This window comes from Maylandia zebra, linkage group LG7 (assembly GCF_041146795.1).
Source record: "Maylandia zebra isolate NMK-2024a linkage group LG7, Mzebra_GT3a, whole genome shotgun sequence".
In the NCBI taxonomy this organism is placed as follows: Eukaryota; Metazoa; Chordata; class Actinopteri; order Cichliformes; family Cichlidae; genus Maylandia; species Maylandia zebra.
The window spans coordinates 50155439-50176952 of record NC_135173.1 but is presented as its reverse complement, the minus strand read 5'-3'; the positions used below and the strand labels follow the sequence as shown (position 1 = coordinate 50176952).

Here is a 21514-nt window from a genome sequence, read left to right as displayed (position 1 = left end):
AGTCCTACATTGGGTATTTTAGAACAGATTTACTTACCTGTTCTTAACCTTTTATCTTCATATCCCTGTGCAGTGTATTCCTTGGACGTGGTACCTGTCTCTAGACTTCCAGTGTTATGCAACCACTCCTCTCTTGGTTTATTTATACAGACTGTATGTTCACATCCTTTAATATGATTCTGAAATACTGTTAAAGTGATTTCTTCATTCTTGAACTAGAGCATCACTAGGAGCCGTATACATTTTTATTATCTCTGTGGTTGTAATCCTATCCCCTCCATGTTTTATTTGTCAGAAATAGGAGTGTGTTTATGGTTGTGGCAGGTGGCCTCCTCCTGATGACTATTGTGGCCAGTGCTATTATAACTGCACACCTGCAGCTACCAGTCTTTCAGCCATCTACAATGTAAGATTCAATGCAAAACAGCGTTTGGTGAAATGAATATCAAGGTTTTTTGTTTTTAAGTTTCAGTGTTTCCTTTTTCTACAATGCAAAAACATAATTGAGGCTGTCTACCAACTATGCATCTCTTCTTATGATTTCCCAGAAAATAAACTTGTTTATTTTGCAGGACATCTGAGAATTATGTTTTGTATTACTATGTGAAACCCTACACGAGATACGGGCCATTTCTAATAGGGATCTTGACCGGAATATATCTGACAGCAAAGAAAAATCCACTGTTAAAGCAATGGGTGAGAGCATTTTGACAGGTTTCAATCCCAGACCGTGGCTTAGTCTTTTCTGAGAATTTAAAAACAGCATATGCCTTTTGGTTTATAGCCGAGCCAGAATTTGAACATTTGCCACCACACTTATGTGCTTATCATATCTGTTGTTTCAGTGGCAGGCAGCACTTGGTTGGCTCTGTTGTCTGTCACTTTTGGCTCTTTTGGTTGGATTGCCCTACATCCTGAAGGAGACGCCAGCCAATCCATCTGTGCCACATGCCCTGTATCAAGGGCTGCATAGACCACTCTGGGCACTGGCTGTGACCTGGATTATACTGGCCTGTGAGGAAGGCTATGGAGGTAAACCAGGTGTTGGGATGAACTAAATCCCATATCTCTACATTAACAGTAATAACAATATAGGAAAGCACATAGTATGTTAAAGGAAATTGAGTCTGTATGTTCTTATTTTTATATGTCTTTATATTTTCTTGTTTTTGATCACTCCAGGCTTTATCAAGAGGTTCTTATCCTTGACTTTCTGGGTTCCTCTTTCCAAAATCAGCTTCGCCTGCTATCTCATACACCCTGTCTTCATCATCCTGTACATTGGCTTTCAAGAGACCCCAATCCATTACACAGACATCAATTTTGTAAGTATTTCATGTTGCACGTTCTGTTTTAGTGTGCTTATTTCAAATGATTTGGCACAGTTCTTCATAACATCAGACTTTTCTCCTCTGCTCAGATGTACCTGTTCCTTGGCCACCTGGTGCTGACATTGGCAGTGAGCTACATGCTCACTGTGTTAGTTGAGAAGCCCTACCTGCTCCCAAAATAGAGCAGGGCATGGACGTGCCCAGCTATTCACATCCTTAATAACTACCCTCATTATCTTTGTTTATGCATTGTGATCTCTAACACTGCTTTTATTTATAGCTGCTTTTGTAGCTAACGAAGCAATTTAATTAAAAACTTGGAAATATGCTTTTAGTGTGTGTGCGTGTGTGTGTGTGTGTGTGTGCTGAGGTTATTATCTGACACAGTAAACACAATTTACATATCTGACAAGTCGCTATGGGTTGATGGAGAAAACATCCTGCAGGGTCACATGACATTTTCTTGACTACATTTTTATTGCCTCACACGTCCATGTTCTTAATGCCTTGCAGATACCACACAAGAAAAAGATAACTTGTCACCATGTGTTAGCGTAAGGTGCAGACATTTTGAGCAACCCCGTATTTCTTTATATTATCTCAGGAAAATGGGAAATAGGTGCAGTGATTTACTGAAGCGTGCCAACATAGATGGAAATACAGTAAATAAGGCAAGAACAGAGTTCAAATTCTGAGAAACAGACAAAAAGTTTATGTTTAGTATGACCACCTTTAAGCCCAAACTCTCTTTCTTGAAGTAGTCTTCGGGAGTAGTTCTCCAGGCATCTTGAAGGACATCTTTAAATGTTGGCATCCTTTCATTCTGATCTCTGTCAACATGATCCCACACTGCTTCAACAATGTTGCCGTTTTAGTCATGTCTATGTGCCACTGATTGACTGAAATCACAAACCATGACAGAGACAGCACTGTGTTTATGGCTGTAGATACTCACTGGTCTCCCTGTCTTCTCTGTACATATTGACAATGATTTGAACCAAAACTTTCAAATTTCGATTCATCACTCCATTACACCTGTTCCCATTGATTTTCAGTCCAGATCTTTTGTAATTTGGGATACCTTAACCATTTCTCCCTGTTTACCCTTCTTTTTGACAGCTACCCGTCTACTGAGACCATTTTTTTTGGCAAACAGTAGATAGATCAGCTGAAGGACCAAATGTATGTCTCAGACCTTGTGTCAAGTCTTTGTTTCCTATTTCTTAAGTGCATGACTTTCAGACATTGTTCATTTGTTGTAGATAGTTGGGCTGCCACTTCTTCTTTTGTCCGGTTTCCTCAAATTTTCAAAGAACGCACGCTCTTTGTGAATCTCTTTGTTGCAAAAAAAACAAAAAACAAACTATTATCTTTGGTGTTTTTCATAGATTTAATGGAGGAAACTGGGTTAAAAAAAATCATGTTCTTTGTAACAGGCTGCCAATATCAAAATGTTTGAAGATATAATTTAAAATTGGTTGTTTGCTAAGCTATGTGTAGACACAACACTGGTTCATCCCTTGAGGTCGATCGCTTTTTTATGCTTGAGTGATTCATAGGTCAACGTGAAGAGCAAAGTTTTTTTCTAGCAGGAGAAAAAAAAAAGAAGAAAACTTAAAAAATGAGAAAATGAGTAGTCATTTCAACACCAGTGCACTGAAAATGAGAGAAAAAGTTGCCAATGTATAAAGAAAAGCTTTGAAAGACTTTGAAAGCCTGGAGAACTAGTGCTCATGATAGTCTGGCCTTGGAAGCAAAATATAAAGAAATGAGCAATGGCTCAGGACTGTTGCATAGTAATGTAGGTATTCAAGCCCATTAGCCCTTTAAGAAAACCAAGCTCCGACTGTACATAGCCAGCCTGTAAGCAAGGTACAGATGTGGTTGTGATTATAGTTATATACCTAAAACAACTACTACACCATTTGTGGTTGTCAAATATATATATATATATATATATATATATATATATATATATATATATATATACATATATACACCAAGGGCTCAGAGAAGAGCTCGAGAGGATGTGGAGGGTGAAGGTAACGGTTGTCCCCGTGGTAATCGGAGCACTAGGTGCGGTGACTCCCAAGATAGGCGAGTGGCTCCAGCAGATCCCGGGAACAACGTCGGAGATCTCTGTCCAGAAGAGCGCAGTCCTGGGAACAGCTAAGATACTGCGCAGGACCCTCAAGCTCCCAGGCCTCTGGTAGAGGACCCGAGCTTGAAGGATAAACCGCCCGCAGGGGCGTGCTGGGTGTTTTATATATATTAGGGGTGCAACGATACACAAAATTCACGGTTCGGTTCGGTTCGATACTTTGGTGTCACGGTTCGATATTTTTTCGATACAAAAAAAATGTTCATGCCTTTTTAATTTGTCATTTATTAAAATTATAAATATATATTTTAACTCAAAAGTACAGTTTTTAAATTTAACCCTAACCCTTGTGCGTGTTTTTTATTTTGACAGCGAATGCGCACCTGCGGACCACTTATGTGCAGCCCTGGTTATTTAGCTCGTCATATTGCAGCCACAGAAATTCTTTTGTCCATGAAACCATAAAGCTGCACTTTCTTTTTGCCTTATAGTCTGATTTGTCATAACTTCTCCGTTTTGTGGTAAGCTTTTCTTTGGCTGTCACTTCTTCACCCTGACCTGTCTTATTTGGCTCAGCAGAACTGAAATGCTTTTACACGCGCACTCACATAAGCTCAGCGATTCTCTGCGCGATCAACCTCTCACATGTTTAAGCTTGCTGCGGGAGATTTCACTTGTCATGTTTGCATAGTAAGCTAACGATTAATAAGACGATGTCAGAGGAATTGGTGCACAAATTATCATCACTCACAGATCAGTGCTGTCGCTCTCTATACACAGTTCGTGCGATTGCAAAGTGAAAGCAAAAAACAAGCGCAAATTCAAACGCGATTTCAATATGTCACATATTGACAGTGGCTCACCGATGCCAATGACATAATTACCCAGCTACATTTCTGAAAGAATGCAAAAGCATTGACATATATTTTTCCTTCCTACAATAGCCCGACGGGCAGGGAAGAGATAGATTTTGGTAGCCCGACTGAAAAAAATCGCTAGCTCCGGGACGTCGGGCTAGCGATATTGCGAGCCCTGTATCTTATTGAGGAATCACTCATCTTTGGAAAAGAGAGTTTATTACAGAGAAATGTCTCTTTCCAAAATAAAAGCTATACTATCCGCTTCTTCTGGGCTATATTCTCAGCAGCATAAGGAGAATCATGTGCTAACAGCTGTCTAAATGACTCGGCTAAAGTTAGTAGCATGCTTGTTGTTTTTGTCTTTGCACTAGGATGATGTCGGCGTAAATGTGCAGTCATATTCGTTGTGTTCCTACTAGTGCTTTCAGGTTAATCTCGTTGAAATGACCTTAACGCCACAACACGGCAAATCTCCGTTAACGAGCTACCACCGATCGCCCCGTGCATGGTGCTAGACGGCTAACACGTTAACGAGCTAACTGCGCTAACACACTAGTTCCCACCCATGTAATTGAGCATTGCATGGCACATCCAACATACTGCTTTAGTCCATGACTCGCTTACCTTCAGGGTCATACGTCACATGAAAACCAAAATAATTCCAAACGCCAGATCTGAATGAGGGTGGGGGAGGTGCCCTGCGCTCTTCCTTCTGACTATGCTGTCTGTGTTGAGCGCTCAGTGGATCTGCGCTCGACAGTGCAGCCTAGGCGGAGTAGTCGAACGCAGATTCACTGAGCGCTCAACACAGACAGCATCGTCAGAAGGAAAATTGATAAAATAAATTACAAATGTTGTATTGTTCGATACATATGCGTACCGAACCGAAAGCACTGTATCGAACGGTTCAATATCGATACGAATATCGTTGCACCCCTAATATATATATATATATATATATATATATATATATATATATATATATATATATATATATATATAAAGGCCTTTTTCTTTTACTGAAATTACAGAAAAATACATCGAACACTCCTCTTGAGTGTCTAAGTGCTTTTCTTGCAACTGACTCATAGCTCACCCCACCATCCTTTCCCTACCATTAACTGTTCTGGCCAAGACAATACGTTTGAATTAGACCATGTTTTCACTTCACTTTCCATGTCAGTGACTCATCTTAAAGTGAAACTGATTGACGAGATCACGGCAAAAGGTTTTAAATGTTTGGTGACGCAAAACACACGGCTACGTTTCCATGAAAGCACTTAAAGTTACGACAAGTTTGGTTCTATCAAGATGCAAAATGTTTGGTGAGCAGCCTTAAAGAAAAACATTGTTTTCTCCATTGTGTTGCTTTTCTCTGCCACATACACAAAGACACACATTACATTTTTACTTGAGTAGTCTCTGCTTTTGTAAAATGTTGTCAAGTGATTTAAAAACTCCTAATAATAGATCTGTTTAGCTCATGTTTGACAAAAAAATCTGTATCACTCAAATTTTAGACAAGTTTTCCAGCTGCAGCATTTAGTGTGTCATTATGTAAATAATGTCTTCATACAACAGCGTAACATTAAAGCCAAGTATTTCTTTCATAAGACTGGTGTAATGCATTTCTCTGTTCTGGTGACCTCGCCTTAATTGGTTATGGAACATCATCCTTTAGCTGACGCTCTCACGTACACGCAAAAACAAAACACGGCTGTGACGCACACTTGTTTCATGTGCGGGACCATTCTCACCCCCGCCATACTGCCCTAGAAGTTCTGGGAGAGAGAAAGAGAGAGGGAGCACATGTCGGGCTGAACAAGTTGGTGTAACAACATGGTGTAAAAATACATCTTGTTTTGGTAAGATGATACTTTTCTCTCCATGACTACATGACTCCATGGGGCCACGTCCCAATGACATGCTCGTGGTGGAGCAACTTGTCTGCCAAATGCTTTTAAAAAATAGTTTTAAGGTTTGTAATGCTGCAAAAATACTTTACGATTGTGTTTTTGTGTAACAAATAAAACTCTATCCAACCAACAGAACGAAGAAATTGGAATATGGACCTTAGGTTGACTAACATCTTCCTCTCACCCTCTGCTCTATGGGCTCTAGGGGACTGTCCAGAACAGAGCAAGCCCTCTTTACTAGTCTATTAAACCATTTCCTATCCCTCTCTGTGGTTCCACCTCCCCAGCAGAGAACCGTATAAAAGATAGCAGAAGCCATCACAGTGTCATAAAAGGTCCTTTGTAATGTTCTGCACATCCCAAAAGACTTCAGCCTGCCCAGTAAATGGAGCTGACTTTGGCCCTTCTTGTTTTGACCAGTCCAGTTTATTGTTAAGGTGAACACCCAGAAATGTGTACGTCGGTCCACTTGGTACCGATCAAGCCTGCCGCCATCATGAAATGCAGAGTTTTGGAGCCAAATACAGATGGATGGAAACTAAACCAAAAACAAAACAAACTCCAACAAAGTCCGTTAGGAGAATAAACTAAATCCACAACTGGCTGGAGAAATGTGGGGAAGTTAAGAGACGCACAAAGAAGGGCAACCTGGGAAAGCAGACATGGCTTCCCCTGGAAAGGGAAAAAGTAAACTAAACCCAAGACACTGAAGAAATCCCCAAATTAAAACTAGAAATAAGTATTATAAGTAAACGGAGAAACACCATCACATATATGTACTTATCATAAGGGAGATGAAGACTCAAAAGGCAAACTAAGACTCCAAAAGAAGAAAATATAACAAAGGATTCAACCACAAGACCCAGAAACAGACCTAGGCCAGGATCATGACAGCCACAGCACCCTGTGAATCTATGGCAGAAAAAATGCATATCCTTTAACAGTTACATTATAACAAGTTCAGATTCATTAAATCAATAACTTTTCCATCTATACAATTCAGGGGAGGTAAAACTTATTCCAACTGCCAATGGACAAAAGGCAAGGCGCATGCTGGCATATACTCAACAACACATTCACACCTACAGCCTAACTCCATGCATGTGTTTGGACTGTGATTTCATTTTCTAAATCTAAAATGTTACCACAAAATACCAAATCCGGCCTCAGATCTTTTTTCTAAAGTAAAATAACAGAAGATCCCAACAGAAGAATGAAAATTTAAGCAAAAACAAACGCAGCGAGGACAAACAGATACACACTAAATGTCCATTAATATTCCCTGTGTTGCTTGGTAGATTTTCAAAGCCCCCGACAGGAAAGCAACAGCTGTGAGGACGCGAGCATTACATAATGGCACAAATGAGTAAAATGATATGACACGGTTTCAATGGTTTGTGTCCTCATCCAGTCATTCAGGAAACGTGTCACTGATTTGCATGCACAACAAACAATTATGACGCAGTGCTTTGTCAAAGCTGTTGTTGTTGTTTTAGAGTTTGAAAGGATTAAACCAAAATAGTCATAGAAAATCTGTTACACTGATATTTTTTTCTCTTAGTTTTGATGTATTGCTGTTTTATTGGACAGTGCTGGCTCCTAAACTACTATTTACAATGTGCTGATTTTAAAGCGGTAAAATGATCCATTCCCGTCCTCTCACCTGTTCCAGGGAGGATGATGCAACAGCCTCGAATCACTTAGTTATAAATCTGTCCATCCCTTAAAGACAGGAACATGGGAAAGATTAGCTAAGAGAGAAGATATTTTACAGTTTGTCCTGCTGATAAAGAGCTCCATTATGACCATTCATGCTACACCAAAGTAATGAAGTAATAGATAATAATAAATAACAGTTAACTTCCTGTTTTTTCACCATCTACTACTGGAATGTCTGTTTTGGATTGTTTTTGTTCATAATGGGCCAACAGTGAAAAAATAATCCTTTCATTTTTCATTGTAATTCACAAATACTTTCAGTTTTATAATTAGAGGACATCCCGGGCAATGAATGAACAGAAATATTCTCCAGTTTTACACATTTATTTCTTACAATTTTCAGCCCTAAAACTTGTAACTATCTAATTTCTCCATAAGCATTTCATTTTGTGCAGAAAAACTGAGATGAAGTGTACATTTTGAATTTCTTTTTTCCGATATAAAGATATATTTGAGAGTAAATGAGTAGTTAAACTTCTTTGGGCTGATAGAAAAAGTAGTTTCACCAGTCCGGCCCACCTAAGAACAAAGTGGTCCATGATTTAAAATGAATTTGACATCACTGTCCTGAAGTAACCAAATGACTCATCGGTCTTCAGATTCTTTCTTCACATTTAGCATACGATGAGTATGGTATAGCACTATAAGACGATCACTCTCTGAATCCACATCTCAAAAGATAATTTGCTTCGTTTCCCAGAACTCTTCACCACTGACAACAGGGCATTGTTGCTTTGCCAGAGTAGTTGAAGGGGTATTAATTTCTCAAGGAAAATAGCCCTCATTGTTAAAGGTGTGCCGCTAGCACAGTTTAATCAGACAGGAACTTTAATTACATGAAAATAACTGAAATAGTATATGCTGTATTTTATTATATGTGTAATATCTGTTGTTATTTAAATACCGCTGTAAACTGGGGTTATTGGGGATGGGACAGAAACAAACAAGATTTTAAGATTTTTTTTTCCTGCAATCAGAATCTACAATTGAACAAGAAACCAAACAGACAATTAAACAACCGCAACTCAAGTCTTCAGTCTGTAAAGTAGGCCATCATTGAAACGGCCTGTAAATATAGATATCGGGTGTTAGATCGGCACATGTCCACTATATCAGGTAACCGACTTTGTACTTGTGGGGAGACAACATTTAAAAATAGACTCACACCCCGAGACCGCCAGCTCTGCCTATGCTTGTACTGAAGTCCTACATCATAGGTCTATATTCTCAACCATACGGCTATCAAAAGGGTACGTACTACTTGCATGGCTGGAAATCCCCCCCACCTCACCAGATAGACAACTGTTTTAATGCCTGGAGTAATAGTTATACTTTTATCCTTTATGATTCACTTGTGTCATGACTTGTTAGACATTTGTTTGTGGCTTTCTTTGGAATGGTAAACGTGGACAGTCACACTTCATGTGGATATGTGGACGCATAAACTCCGCTGTGCTACACGATACACAAGACACGCTTGGTTATTTATTATTATTATTATATTATTTCGGTTTTCATCTCCCTCTCATTTTTAATGTGTGACTGTCAGGAAACGCTTACATTATCAGGCAGCCTGTGCTGATATTATCAAAACTTTGTTCAAAAGCTTTTCAGGCAAAAAATTGAAAATAGATGCAGCACACTTGGGGAGGTTATTTGGCTGAGGTTGGTTTTATTTTGAAAGATCCACAAGAAGAATTCAAACCCAAACACATTTACATTACGCCATTCAATCCTGCCACCAAAACTGCTTTGAATTGCATGTGCAAGAGTGAAATGTGCTGTCATATCTTAACAAAGTCTCAATATGGGGTTAAGAAATGCACGACATGACACAAGAAAAAATTCAATTTACTTTGGTTGGTATTAAGGTCATTCATCAAATTAACTGGCTTTATTGTGATACAGAAAAATGATGTTGGTGATTTTTTACATTGATTTTTTTTTCTGTCTAAAATCATTGTGAAATCAGTTTCAAATATAAGTTTGTCAATAAACTCAGAGTAGGTAGGATTTGAATTTCATAGTAAACATCTGAGGTGGAGGGCTGTGCGACGTGTCCTTCCGTGCAGCAGGAATGAATGTGACAAATGCAGGTCACGGGTAAAGATGTTCTGGTATTTTTCCAGTGTCTGTGCCACGACCTCCCCTCCAGAAATCTTGTATATCAGTGTGCATGATTTAAAGTCTCCACCATCAACACTTCATATATTGCCCGCTGCACGTGTGTCGGATTGTCTGCAATGGCATTTTAACGATACTAAAGTCACGTAGAGACACCAAATAATTGCTGCTGTAGTCTGAAAAATAACAGTGAGGTATTGCTGTACAACTGAAATTGAAATTAAGATGAATGTGAAGGGGCTTAACTAACTATACTATAGCAATAATGATAATAGATATAGACCAGAGATGGTACCTTCCCTGTAGCTTCAGGAACATCAGGTATCAGGTTAGCAACAATCATTACATTTTTAATTAACTTTTTTTGTTTTCACAAAGAATCCCAACTTTGCACCTTTTGGTTCGTCAAATAAATAGTATATTGATAATGTAGTCAATGCACATTTCACCACCACTTGACTATTCAAGAAAATAGACTTTAGAAAGCACAATCTTCCACTGGCAACAAGAAAAGCATCACGAGGCAGACTTCTTTATCAGCAAAGAAGTAATGGCAGGATGGCTTCCCGTTGATAAGATATGTCAAGTGTGTCTTAAACGTCCTTGAAATAGATGCAACATGCCTCTGAATGAACCATCTCCTGCTGCTTAGATAAGCAAAATGCAAACTGACAGCTGAAAGGAGATAGTAGCTTTTGCTTCAGATACTTCAGGGAAGTAAATTCAAACTTAAGACTCAAGCCAGAGATTCTCTTTCACATCTTTGCATTTTAACTGTTTATTTATTTGAATTTTATGCTAACCTCATGTGTCACTTTGCAGATACTGAATTAGATAAACAAGGATCCAAATGTACTCTGGGATGGAATAATGACAGAAGGTGCAACAAATCTGTCACTGTACACAAAACTTTGTCGGCCTCATGTTGCTGTCAGTTTTTTTGACAACCTCCCCGAGACGCTCGACTAGAAGTCCCCATGGACGCGTCACTTCCTTGCGCAGACAGCCAAAGTCAGCCGGCTCTGACAGACAGTCAGACTGTGGATTTTGACTCGGTTATGCACAGCCCCTCAGTAGACAAGCTGTCTGGAACAGAGACTGCGCACTGTCTTTCAGACACCACTGATAAATCCACACATCCACATGTTTCTGCAGACCCACACAGCCTAAAGTCTTTATCGTCCATCCAAAATGTATCAGAGCAGTTTTCGCTTTCCTCAGAGGCTCCACCAACGGATGACAATTCCAGGGTTCAGCGCTGTTTGAGCCAGTCAGGAAGGAAATCACCTCTAATACGTCAACTCTGTCAGGACCTCATTTTACCTCAGTCTGAATCTGCTTCATCTCTTCTCATGGAAGGACATACTCCACCTGAATCTTTTGGGGCTGTGTCACTCACACTTGAAGGTTTGATGGAGCAGTCTGTCACTGTCCCCTACTCCAGTCCCAATTTCAGCTCTGAAAACAAACCTCCATTATTTAGGTCGTTATCACCTCAGTCAGACAGTTCAGATAGCGATATGGCTGTAGCGCCTTTGTCAGATCTTTATATCTTTGAAAGTGACACGCAGGACTTCATTGTAAGCCCAAGTATAGCTCCCGGTGAGATTAAATGTTCTGAATACCAGCCATTATCACAAACAAGTGTGGAACAAGTGAACCGTGACTGTGATAAACATGTACTGATGTGTGATTCATCAGACGTGACAGGATGTCATCACAGCTCTTGTGAGGAACAATCCACAGAGAATAATGAGCCAGATGTGAGTGAACACTTGGGGCTAAGAACACCTGCTGTAGATGCTTGTGAGGAATACTTTATGTTTCTAAATGATGAGAGAGAAGGAGAAGCAGAGGTCACTGGAGCAACCCCGCAGCGCGGCAACAGCCCTATGGAGGTCTGGCAGGACGCACATCAGTATCTGGCTGGTGATGATACAGAAGATCGGGATGTTTTGCATCACTCTGTGATCCAAGAAGCTCTCTCTCCTGCCAGTCACTTGTCGTGTTCCCCAAGAGAGACACAGGTTTCACATTACAACCCTGAAGGTAGCAAGGGGATTGGCTGGACGGGCGATGACACCAAAGGTTGGGGGCCACCAATTGAGAGGTGGTCATCAGTAGACAGCTGGGCAAGTGCACTCTCAGATTGGACTGGGATCATTGTAGCTCCATCTGAGGACTTCACATCAGCCTTTTCAGAAATAGGGGCTGAAATAGATGCATTGACACAGGCTCTATCAGAGGTAAATATTCATACAGAAGCAGAGACTGTGAAAGAAGGACACAATCTAGAAACAACAGCTAAGGCACAAATGGGCGTGCAGGATCAACCTCTAAGTGCACAAAACATCTCAGAGAGCTCCATCCACTCTGGGCAAGGCTGTCTCTCTTTGTACCTCGACTCTACAGGACTTGAACCCCATCACACAGAGGGGGCTGAATCCTTCTGCGATCCAACACCCACCACACAGGGAGACAAGTGTTCCCCATCCAGAGGTGCACCTGGTACAACGGTGGCCTCTTCAGGAGAAAACACAGCAGATGCAACTGTGGTTACACTGATGCCTGGATCTACTTCTGCTGATCTGGACCTCTCTCCGTTTGATGAATGTGCAGAGTCCCAGGACACAGAACATTTCATCATCGATGAAAAAACCCCAGTCGTACTGAGCATAATAGAAGATACAGATTTGGACCCTCCTACAGATTTAATAACCAAGGAGGTAAGATGATAGATCTTTGAACACTTGAGAGGTAAAAGTTTGTGATCAGTATGAAGTGAAAACATGAACTATTACAGAATATTTTGCAGTCGTGCTTGGGGGATGTGTGCAACTCTTTCCAGTCTGTCTGTTTGCATGATGGCCAACAGCATCGTTGGCCAGCAGACAAATCAGTCATGCCCTTTAGAAACACAGGCACAAAGTTAAAAAACATTCCTGCTCTTGTCCTTGTCGGCGTTGTCATACCTCTAATATCACTAAGCCAGTCATGAGTTGCGCTGAATATAAAATCCACGTATGTCACCACACACCAGGCTCGCGAGCATTGTCGGCTTGCTTTGGATTGGAGCCATTCAGTTTGCAACCAAGTCCTTGCACCCACAGCCTTGATTGGATCAGTCGTTTGGCTCCCAACCTCAAAGACTGACAACTGTGGGTGCTGAGGGAAAAATGAGTGCCTAAGAGGAAAACTTTGGATTGACAGAAATGGCACCTAATAATAGCTGAGAGTCCAGTGATAATAGCATGCATCCTTGGCGTGTCAGGGTGAGAGGAGAGCACAGCTGAAAACTGAAACACGACCCTCCATTGCCCTCTCTCTATTTGTACGCACCCTTTAACACACCCATTTCCACCACATCTCCTTTAAAAAGCCACGATCAGGACCCTGACAGGGTCTTGGGGCCAGGAGACTGCTTTTGGTTGACTTAGAGGTGCAATTGCAGCTGGAGGTACAGTCTTTAACACTGACAGTCAGGGTTCCAGTTGCATGCAGGACATATGGACTGGTGGATTGGGTATAGAAGCATGGTGTTTTATAAACGTCTGATTTTTGGCTCTATAGAAAGGTACGTGCTAAAATAACAAATATCTGATCAGTCTTTAGTGTAATTGCCTGATACTGAACCCTAAGGCAGTATATTAACAGCACTGTTACAGTGTTCTGTGTTTGTCTATGTGCAACCATAAAGGAAACTGAAAGAGAACTTTTTTTAATTCTCAGTTTAACACTTTGTTGTTCTTTGTCCTTTTCTCTATCAGCCTGTTGGAGATAGACTGTGTGAAGTGACAGATGAACACAGGCTTGTCCAGCTGGGCTCAGTGGCCGAGCCAGAAGCTAAACTGAGCTGTGGGCGATCAGAAGTCAATAGGGATGAAAACAAATCAATAACTGATTTTAGTGTCCTCACCGCGGACGCTCTGACAAACTCAAACGTGCCAGGTGGAGACACACAACCTGGCCTGCATTTTAATGCGGACAACTGCGTGTCTATTGGCACGTTGCCAGACCTTGATAGAGCACATCAGGTGGAGGCGCAGAGGGACAGTCCCACATTTATTATGCCCTTAGCTCCGGTCAGTATTGGCCCTTCCCTCAACTGTAGGACAAGCAGCAGTTTGGAAGGTGATCAGATTTGTTTGAAAGGCTCTCTCAATAACAACAGTTGCAATCAAGTAAGACAGAGTGCTGTCTTGCCAACCCCGGATGGAATTACTAACAAAACATCTCTGGAAGGCGGTGAGGAGTTGATTCATGAAAAGCAGAATACAACAAAGACTGCTGAGAGATCTTCACCAGAAGGACTACAAGACTTGAAAACTAGTGACACTATAGACTCTTTCTTTTCTAGAAAGACAATATTTGAGGAGATTGATGACTTCAATAGGGAACTAGAAAACTTCATCCCTATCCACGCTGAAAATCTCTTCATTTCAAAAGAGAAACACATTGCATGCATCACTTTAGATATTTATGATCCATTTGTCTCCAAGCCCGTAAAACCCAAAGCTATTAAATCGGAGAAGACTGATCTGACTCATAAAAAGACTGAAAAGATGCCTCACAAAACCCACAAGAACACCTCAGAGGGAAAAACACGATCCAAAAAGGATAAATCGGCCGGTCATCATCATTTCACCCAACCTTCCAAAAAACAGGAAAGCAAATGTCACCGTGTTTCTGCTCAGCAGACCTCCAACCAGCAAGAAACTCACCCTACTATTGGAGAAAATCATAGCAGTGAGAACAGTCAATCTGGACTTGAGGCCAAGGAGGCTACATTGGTTATTGAGACAGGTGTAACCGAGAAGGCAACAAGCAAGCCACACAGCAAGAAGAAAAAGAAACATGGTCAGAATACAGCGCCGGGGGAGCCACTGGCTGAAGTGGAGAATGGAGCAAAATCAAAGACTGCAAAAGGAAGAATCGAGCTGTTCGAATCTAAGTTGGGTGCCAAAGCTGGCAAAGCTCAAAAGGAAAGCGAACAGCCAGATGTAGCCGAAATAAAGTCCCAGCAGCAATCGGAGGCTAAAGCGTCAGAGGGAGAACAACCTCCACATCCCACAGACGATAAGGGCCACCAGCCAAAGAACTTTACAAGTCCTCTGAATGATGATGTGGTTAAAAGGCGACGTCTGTCAGAGGATAAGTTTGGGAAGATTGTGAGCATTTTGGAGTCTAAACTACCAAAGTCAGATGTGTCAGCAAAAGGAAAGGAAGCTGAGCTCAAGACTGATGTTGGAGGAACTCGTAAGAAGGCGTACAGTGAAGTGGTCAAACAGAGGATTCCACCCAAGGAAGGTACGGGAATTGATTAAACAGCTAGTCCTCTGCATGGAAACACATAGTTCACATGGCATTATTAAAGCCTATCATAATATCTGCAGAGCCCAAGGTGGTGAAGCCTATACAGGCAGTGCCCGTGAGTGGTGACCCCCAGAGTCTGTGCCTGTGGTGTCAGTTTGCTGCTGTAACCTCGGCCTACACTGTGACCTGGAGCAGAGAGGGTACTGTCCTGGCTGAGATGAAAAGAAGGTAATTCATATGACTTTTATGTCATTTTTAGCAATAATAATGTCCTACCGAGCTGGTTTAGCTTCCCTGCAGCTGCTTTGTATCTGCAAGCTGCTTTGCAACCCACAGGGCGTGTCTGTTTTCTTCTACTGAGTAACACTGTCCCTTTGTCTGAAGTGCAGGGGATGAGAGCAGAGTGACCCTGACCATCAGCAATGCTTCTCACAAAGATCTGGGCAAGTACCTCTGCCAGCTCAGCAGCTTATATGGCTCAGTCAGCTTGGACTACCTGCTCACATATGAAGGTAACAAAAAAAAATTTAGCTCATTTTTGAAAGTGAAAATGTTTAAAATGTTTACATGATGTATATAAATGAAAACTACATTTTTTATTTTCCCTGTTATTTCACAGTGCTCAGTGAGGTTGTCATCCCCCTGGCTCCAAAAACCATTTCATGTGAGTTAAGATTTAGGAGCATGTTACTTTATACAGCTGAGCTTTAAAAAGAAGACCCTAGATGTAATATTGTGTCTATATTTTTTTCCTCCCCAGCTGACCCTGTTGAGGTTAGCAGTGAAGAAGAGGACGCCCATTTCTCCAGACTCTTGTTCAAAGACGATTTCTTATCCGATCAATACTTTGGAGACAGCCATCCTATCAGTATGATCACCGAGAAGGAACACTTTGGGGAGGGCATGCATCGGCGGGCTTTCCGGACCAAGCTGCATGCGGGTCAGATACCCCTGTTACTGCCAGGTCACTCCTGTGTGCTCAAAGTGCACAATGCTATCAGCTATGGGACCAAGAACAATGACGAGCTTGTTCAGAAGAACTTCACCTTGGCTGTGGAGGTACGAATATCACAATTAGTGTGTAGTAATTCTTCATGGCTCAAGGAGTAATTATGAGATCATAGAAGACTGTAGGAAAACAGCCCTTAGCTCACTACGCCCTCGCTAACTCTCCTGATGATATCTAGCCTCTGTCACTAGTTTCAATTTTACTTTCAATTTACTTTTAATTTTTAATTTTACAAAGTAAAACATGAGGCTAATTTTGGAAATTACGGTCTCCATTAGAGTCAAAAAAGAGGACAAAGCAGATCATATTTTAAGGTAATTGCACCTCATTAGAGAGGGTGCATGGGGAGGGGTTGGTGGCTGTTGGAAAGATGACACTGCACCAAAAACCTCCTTGTGATTGCTTTGGTTGTTAGCATATTGGTGCAGTCACCTGTGGTTTGCATGGAAGACACTGACTTGTCTGCAAACACTTGCTAAGCTCTAGCCATGCAGTGGCAAACCTTGAGAAAGTACAACATGAACCAGAATCAAAGTAAACGTTGTGTCTCAGTGCTGCAGTTGGCATGTTTGCAGACATGTTAGCATCTTCCATGTTATCATGTTAGAACCGTAGCAATCAGCCAGCGATCGAATCAGTCAAAAGAAGGTTTCTGTCAACTGACTGGTGAACACATTTTCTCTCTAGCAGCTGTGGTTGTTAGGAGCTCACCGACTAATCTCTAAGCCTTTGTTACTGGGGCTATCAATCTGAGCAACCACTCACCAGCTGGTTGGAGCATACCTGTTTTTCCCTAATGACCCGCGGTTCCCCTATGCTTTTAGACCATTCTTAAGTGTGGCTGGGGCCTTAGTGATGTGACTCTACACTGTCACACGTCCACTATGGTGGCCAAGTTAGTTATCGTTAGATATCTGACTGCAAAACCTAATTTGGACTAATTGTGTCCAGTTTCAAAACAGTAAGGTAGTGACAGTGTTAAAGCTCAGGGTGAATCTTCATAACAGGAACTCAGTTACATTTTATACACAGTCTATATATGATTAGCTTTATGGTTGTTGCTATCTTTTTTTTTTTTTTTGGAGACTGAAGTGACTCTTGACTGTGAGGGAGACATGCTAGGTAGCACTAGCCCATTTAAATGTGCTGGTATGTGGTCTAGCAGCTTAAAACAATTGTTTCAAGCTGCTAGACCACACTTGAGTTTCAATCACCAAACACTGCAAAACGGACCTCTTGGGCCAGCTTTAACTGCAGTTAAGCCCCAGTACACCACAGTATTTGACAGCTAATGGCGTATTTAGCACATACCTGTCACTCAAAGTGGCCATTCTCTCAATATTGTAAACTTTAAGCCTTAACGAAAGTTAAACAGCACACTTTTATAACATCTATAAGCCATAAAGGAAAGATCAAAAGTGCTCTTTTACCAGACTACAAAGGAAGTTTTACTTTTGTCTTCAACTACATGCATCATAATGATAGTATTCTTATTTTACAACTCCAAAGTGTCTGTAATAGACAGTATGCTGTTCTACAGAACATACTGCAATTTTTTTCTTTGTATGTGTGTTAAAAGTTGGATTAAAAGATAAAATTCTCACCAATTGATTCAGTTCACTTCATTCTGTTTCATTTTATTATTTTATTTCTTTTTAATGGTCTGCAGGAATGCCAGGTCCAGAACACAGCAAGAGAGTACATCAAAGCTTACACTTCTGCTGCTCAGTCCACTGAAGCCTTCGGAGACATCCCAGAGTGAGTGACACGTTTGATAAGCTCGTTATAATTTCTTCACTACATTAATTCGCTTTTAACCGGATACACTTTTTTTGGGGCATTCACCAGGATAATTCCCATCTACCTGATTCACCGTCCGTCGAATGACATCCCCTACGCCACGCTGGAAGAGGAGCTAATCGGGAACTTTGTTAAATATTCAGTCAAGGATGGCAAAGAGATCAACCTGATGAGGCGTGATTCAGAGGCAGGACAGAAATGCTGTGCTTTCCAGCATTGGGTTTACCAAAAAACCGACGGCAACCTGCTGGTTACTGACATGCAAGGTCAGGGAAACAATTAAAATAAAAAATTTTAAAATATGTTTTTTGTGGGAACTATTTCTTTGCAGGTTAGAAATCTAAACACCTATGTGATTTGTTGCTTTTCAGGAGTTGGCATGAAGCTTACTGATGTGGGAATAGCCACCTGTAAGAAAGGGTGAGTATGTACATTTTTTTGTGACCAAAGATACTCTACGTGCAAACTGTGATTTTGAACTAACTGATCTCTTAATGTTATTTATTTTCTTTGTAGATACAAGGGATTCAAAGGAAACTGTGGCACCTCCTTCATAGACCAGTTTAAGGCCTTGCATCAGTGTAATGTGTACTGTGAGATGCTAGGTCTCAAATCCCTGCAGCCCAAAGCCAAAAAGCCAGCGTCTGCTCCAAAACCCAAACCCCAGAGCTCCACTCCACCCAAGAAGAAAACATTTGGGCCAGTAGTTAAGGGGAAGTCATAACAAGAGGAGAATACTGGACTAAGGATTTGATTATGAATTGAATCCATTACCTTTTCTTTTTTTAGTGATTCGCGTGATTCACTTTGGACTGAATACTGCAGTTTGGTGGACAGTTTCTATAAACTTTTTAAAGGTAACAAATGTAGCACAAGCTGGGGCTGACGAGACTGTTGATGAACTGATGAGCGAGCAACGATTTCTTCTTGTTTTTCTACTCCTGGGATATTTTCAAACTATTAGTTCATTAAATTAATGGACTTTTTATTGATTGATTAGAGGAAATGTCTTTAAGTTAGGTTGTATGAATGGGTGTGGGTTTGTTTTGTGCGTGTGTTCGCTTTGCAAACTGGCAAATAATTGATGAACATGTATCCAGTTTAATGTTACATTATATTTGTTCATGTGACTGATTTAGAATGACATCATGATCCTACTCTGGACACAAAACAAAGACATTTTTACCCATAAAGTTGATGTATCACTTGAATGTATGTAGAAGTGTGAGCCGTTGTGAGCATCTCTCAGCATTTCTAAGTTAGGCTTTGGTGTAAAAGTCCTGCAGCTACCCACATTCAGTGCATGTATAGGGAAAGGCACGTAGAGTGAACCCTATAATACCACATTCATCTGACATCGAGAGGCTTTACGACCCCAGGAATATTCCAGCTATTCAGCTGCAGTCTAAAACAGTCTTTATACATTATGCCTCTGATCACTCCTCACGTCTACCTTTCAGACCCTGACCCACATTGCTGGCATCGCACTCAGGTTGCAAATGTTTAATTTCTTTCACATATGCGTGGTAGGACAGGTGAAAGATGTTGAGTCAACATTACTAGAAGGAATACAAATTCCTGCGTATGTTTGTTCACCGCTTGGTCTTGAAGGCATCCGTGAAATGTGAACATCTGTCAGCAACAGATCAAAAGCACTTTATTTATGGTAAACAGAGACAAATGTGCAATAAGCTTTACATTTACAAAGCTGGCATCAGTAGTAGTAAACCAAGGTCTGTTTTAAGGTCTCCAGCAGCAAATTAGCACCTTGAATCCAAAAAGAAAGTGGGTCACACTCAGAGGCTCAGCATCACATATGATGCATAAACACACCAAATGTCTATTTCCATCTCCTGCCCTGGTGTAATGTGCACAGAGTCATTGGCACAGCTGATATACAGTCTTGCTTTACAGTTTGTACAACAGATTTAATAAGAGGATTAAAATTTAGAAAAAAAAAAAAAAGAAAAAAAAAACCCACACACCACAAACACAACAACACTTAAACCCAAAAGTGAAGGGGTACGTCGAGGGGCTTTTCACACTGTAGCTATTTAGTGTGATAATGGCGTTTGACGAAGAGGAAACAAACACCATTGTCACACTCCACAGCTCTGGAGGACAAGGTTTTCTGCAGACAGAGGCGCTGTTGGTGCAAAGTGATTGATGGGTGACCTGGTGAAACAGAGGGGGGAAAGAGCAAAATCAGGAAAGAAAAATCCAGATTAAGTGAATTGTGCAGTTTATACTTGGCCAAAAAACCAAACCCAAAACAGATGTTGAAGCCAAAAAAAAAAAAAAAGCCATAGTGTCATGTAAATATTCTAGGCTTATTCAGCATGTTCAAAGTCCAGTCTAGTCGCTCACCCCCCCCTCCAACTGATTGTAGGGATGACTGCAGCTGTGTGTGTGAAGGAGACAAAGAAAGACACCCATGTGAGACTCAATTACCAAGTTTGCCTTAACGTCTTTAAAATGAAGAAATTAAAGACTGGGTCAGGCTGTATGCCAAATGAGCTTGAATGAGTTTTCAGTCTACTTTTAATGTTAAACACATCTGAGCTGAATCGGTACAGGGGACGGTCCCGAGCTCTTTACAATTTAAACCGTTCAATCATTAAGCTTCAGACCTATTGGAGGGAAATGTCTACTCACCTTAATTTTCAAAAGGTCTTTCCAGATTCATTTATACTTAATAGTTGCACTTTTCCCTGCAGTTACTCTTCTACTCTCGGTCTTCCTGCTCATACCAGTGTCGCTTTGTTAATGCCAGTTTTAAGTCCAGTAGAGCGTCCGCAGCTGCAGGTTGGTGAAGTGATCCGTGGTGCATTTGGGTTCAGGGCTGTCCCATCCAAGTCTTTATGTAGACAGAGCAGAGTTTGGACAAACAGCCAGTTGCACATTAGTGATAAGCTACGGGGGAAGTATTGATCGACCCTGACCAGAGGTAGAAGGTGGAGGGGAGACTTTTTTTTTTTTTTTTTTTTTTTAAATACAACTGTTCAGGGCCTTAATCAGGATTCACTGAAAGTCACTGTGAGCTCAGCAACAACAAACTTAAGACAGGTGCTGCTCCCAAACAGATAGCAGTTTGGTGGAAATGAAATTTCTTATTTTTGTTGGAGGTAGGAATCTAAAATACTCATAATGCCATGTGCCGTTTCACATGTTCTAAATTTTAAACACCAAAGTTCCTAAGAGTTTATTCATGATCAAAAACATCAGTTCTAGGGTCACAACTTAATCTGCAATAGCTGCCAGGTGAATGAACAGTTAATGGCTAAACCACACGAATCCCACAAGTTTCAAATGTCACAAGAGTTAGCAAAAAGTAACTTGCT

General features: G+C 41.0%; 2 protein-coding genes across 3 annotated transcripts; both read left to right on the top strand.

The window, feature by feature from the left end:
- Positions 1 to 311: 311 nt before the first annotated feature.
- Positions 312 to 1647, top strand: oacyl (O-acyltransferase like). The gene is made up of 5 exons (XM_076887080.1): positions 312 to 406; positions 573 to 696; positions 846 to 1032; positions 1183 to 1325; positions 1421 to 1647. The coding sequence occupies exons 1-5, from the start codon at positions 312 to 314 to the stop codon at positions 1511 to 1513; spliced, it is 642 nt and encodes a 213-aa protein (XP_076743195.1). The 3' UTR covers positions 1514 to 1647.
- Positions 1648 to 9103: 7456 nt separating this feature from the next.
- alpk2 (alpha-kinase 2) lies at positions 9104 to 20696 on the top strand. 2 transcript variants are annotated; one of them, XM_004549651.4, is made up of 11 exons: positions 9104 to 9177; positions 10874 to 12777; positions 13819 to 15358; positions 15445 to 15592; positions 15749 to 15876; positions 15984 to 16028; positions 16125 to 16423; positions 18043 to 18131; positions 18222 to 18439; positions 18545 to 18593; positions 18690 to 20696. In XM_004549651.4, the coding sequence occupies exons 2-11, from the start codon at positions 11029 to 11031 to the stop codon at positions 18895 to 18897; spliced, it is 4473 nt and encodes a 1490-aa protein (XP_004549708.3). In that variant the 5' UTR covers positions 9104 to 9177; positions 10874 to 11028; the 3' UTR covers positions 18898 to 20696. The 2 variants fall into 2 exon arrangements, with proteins under 2 accessions (XP_004549708.3, XP_023010975.3); XM_023155207.3 differs by lacking the exon at positions 9104 to 9177 and having other exon boundaries at positions 9194 to 12777.
- The last annotated feature ends 818 nt before the right edge of the window (positions 20697 to 21514 follow it).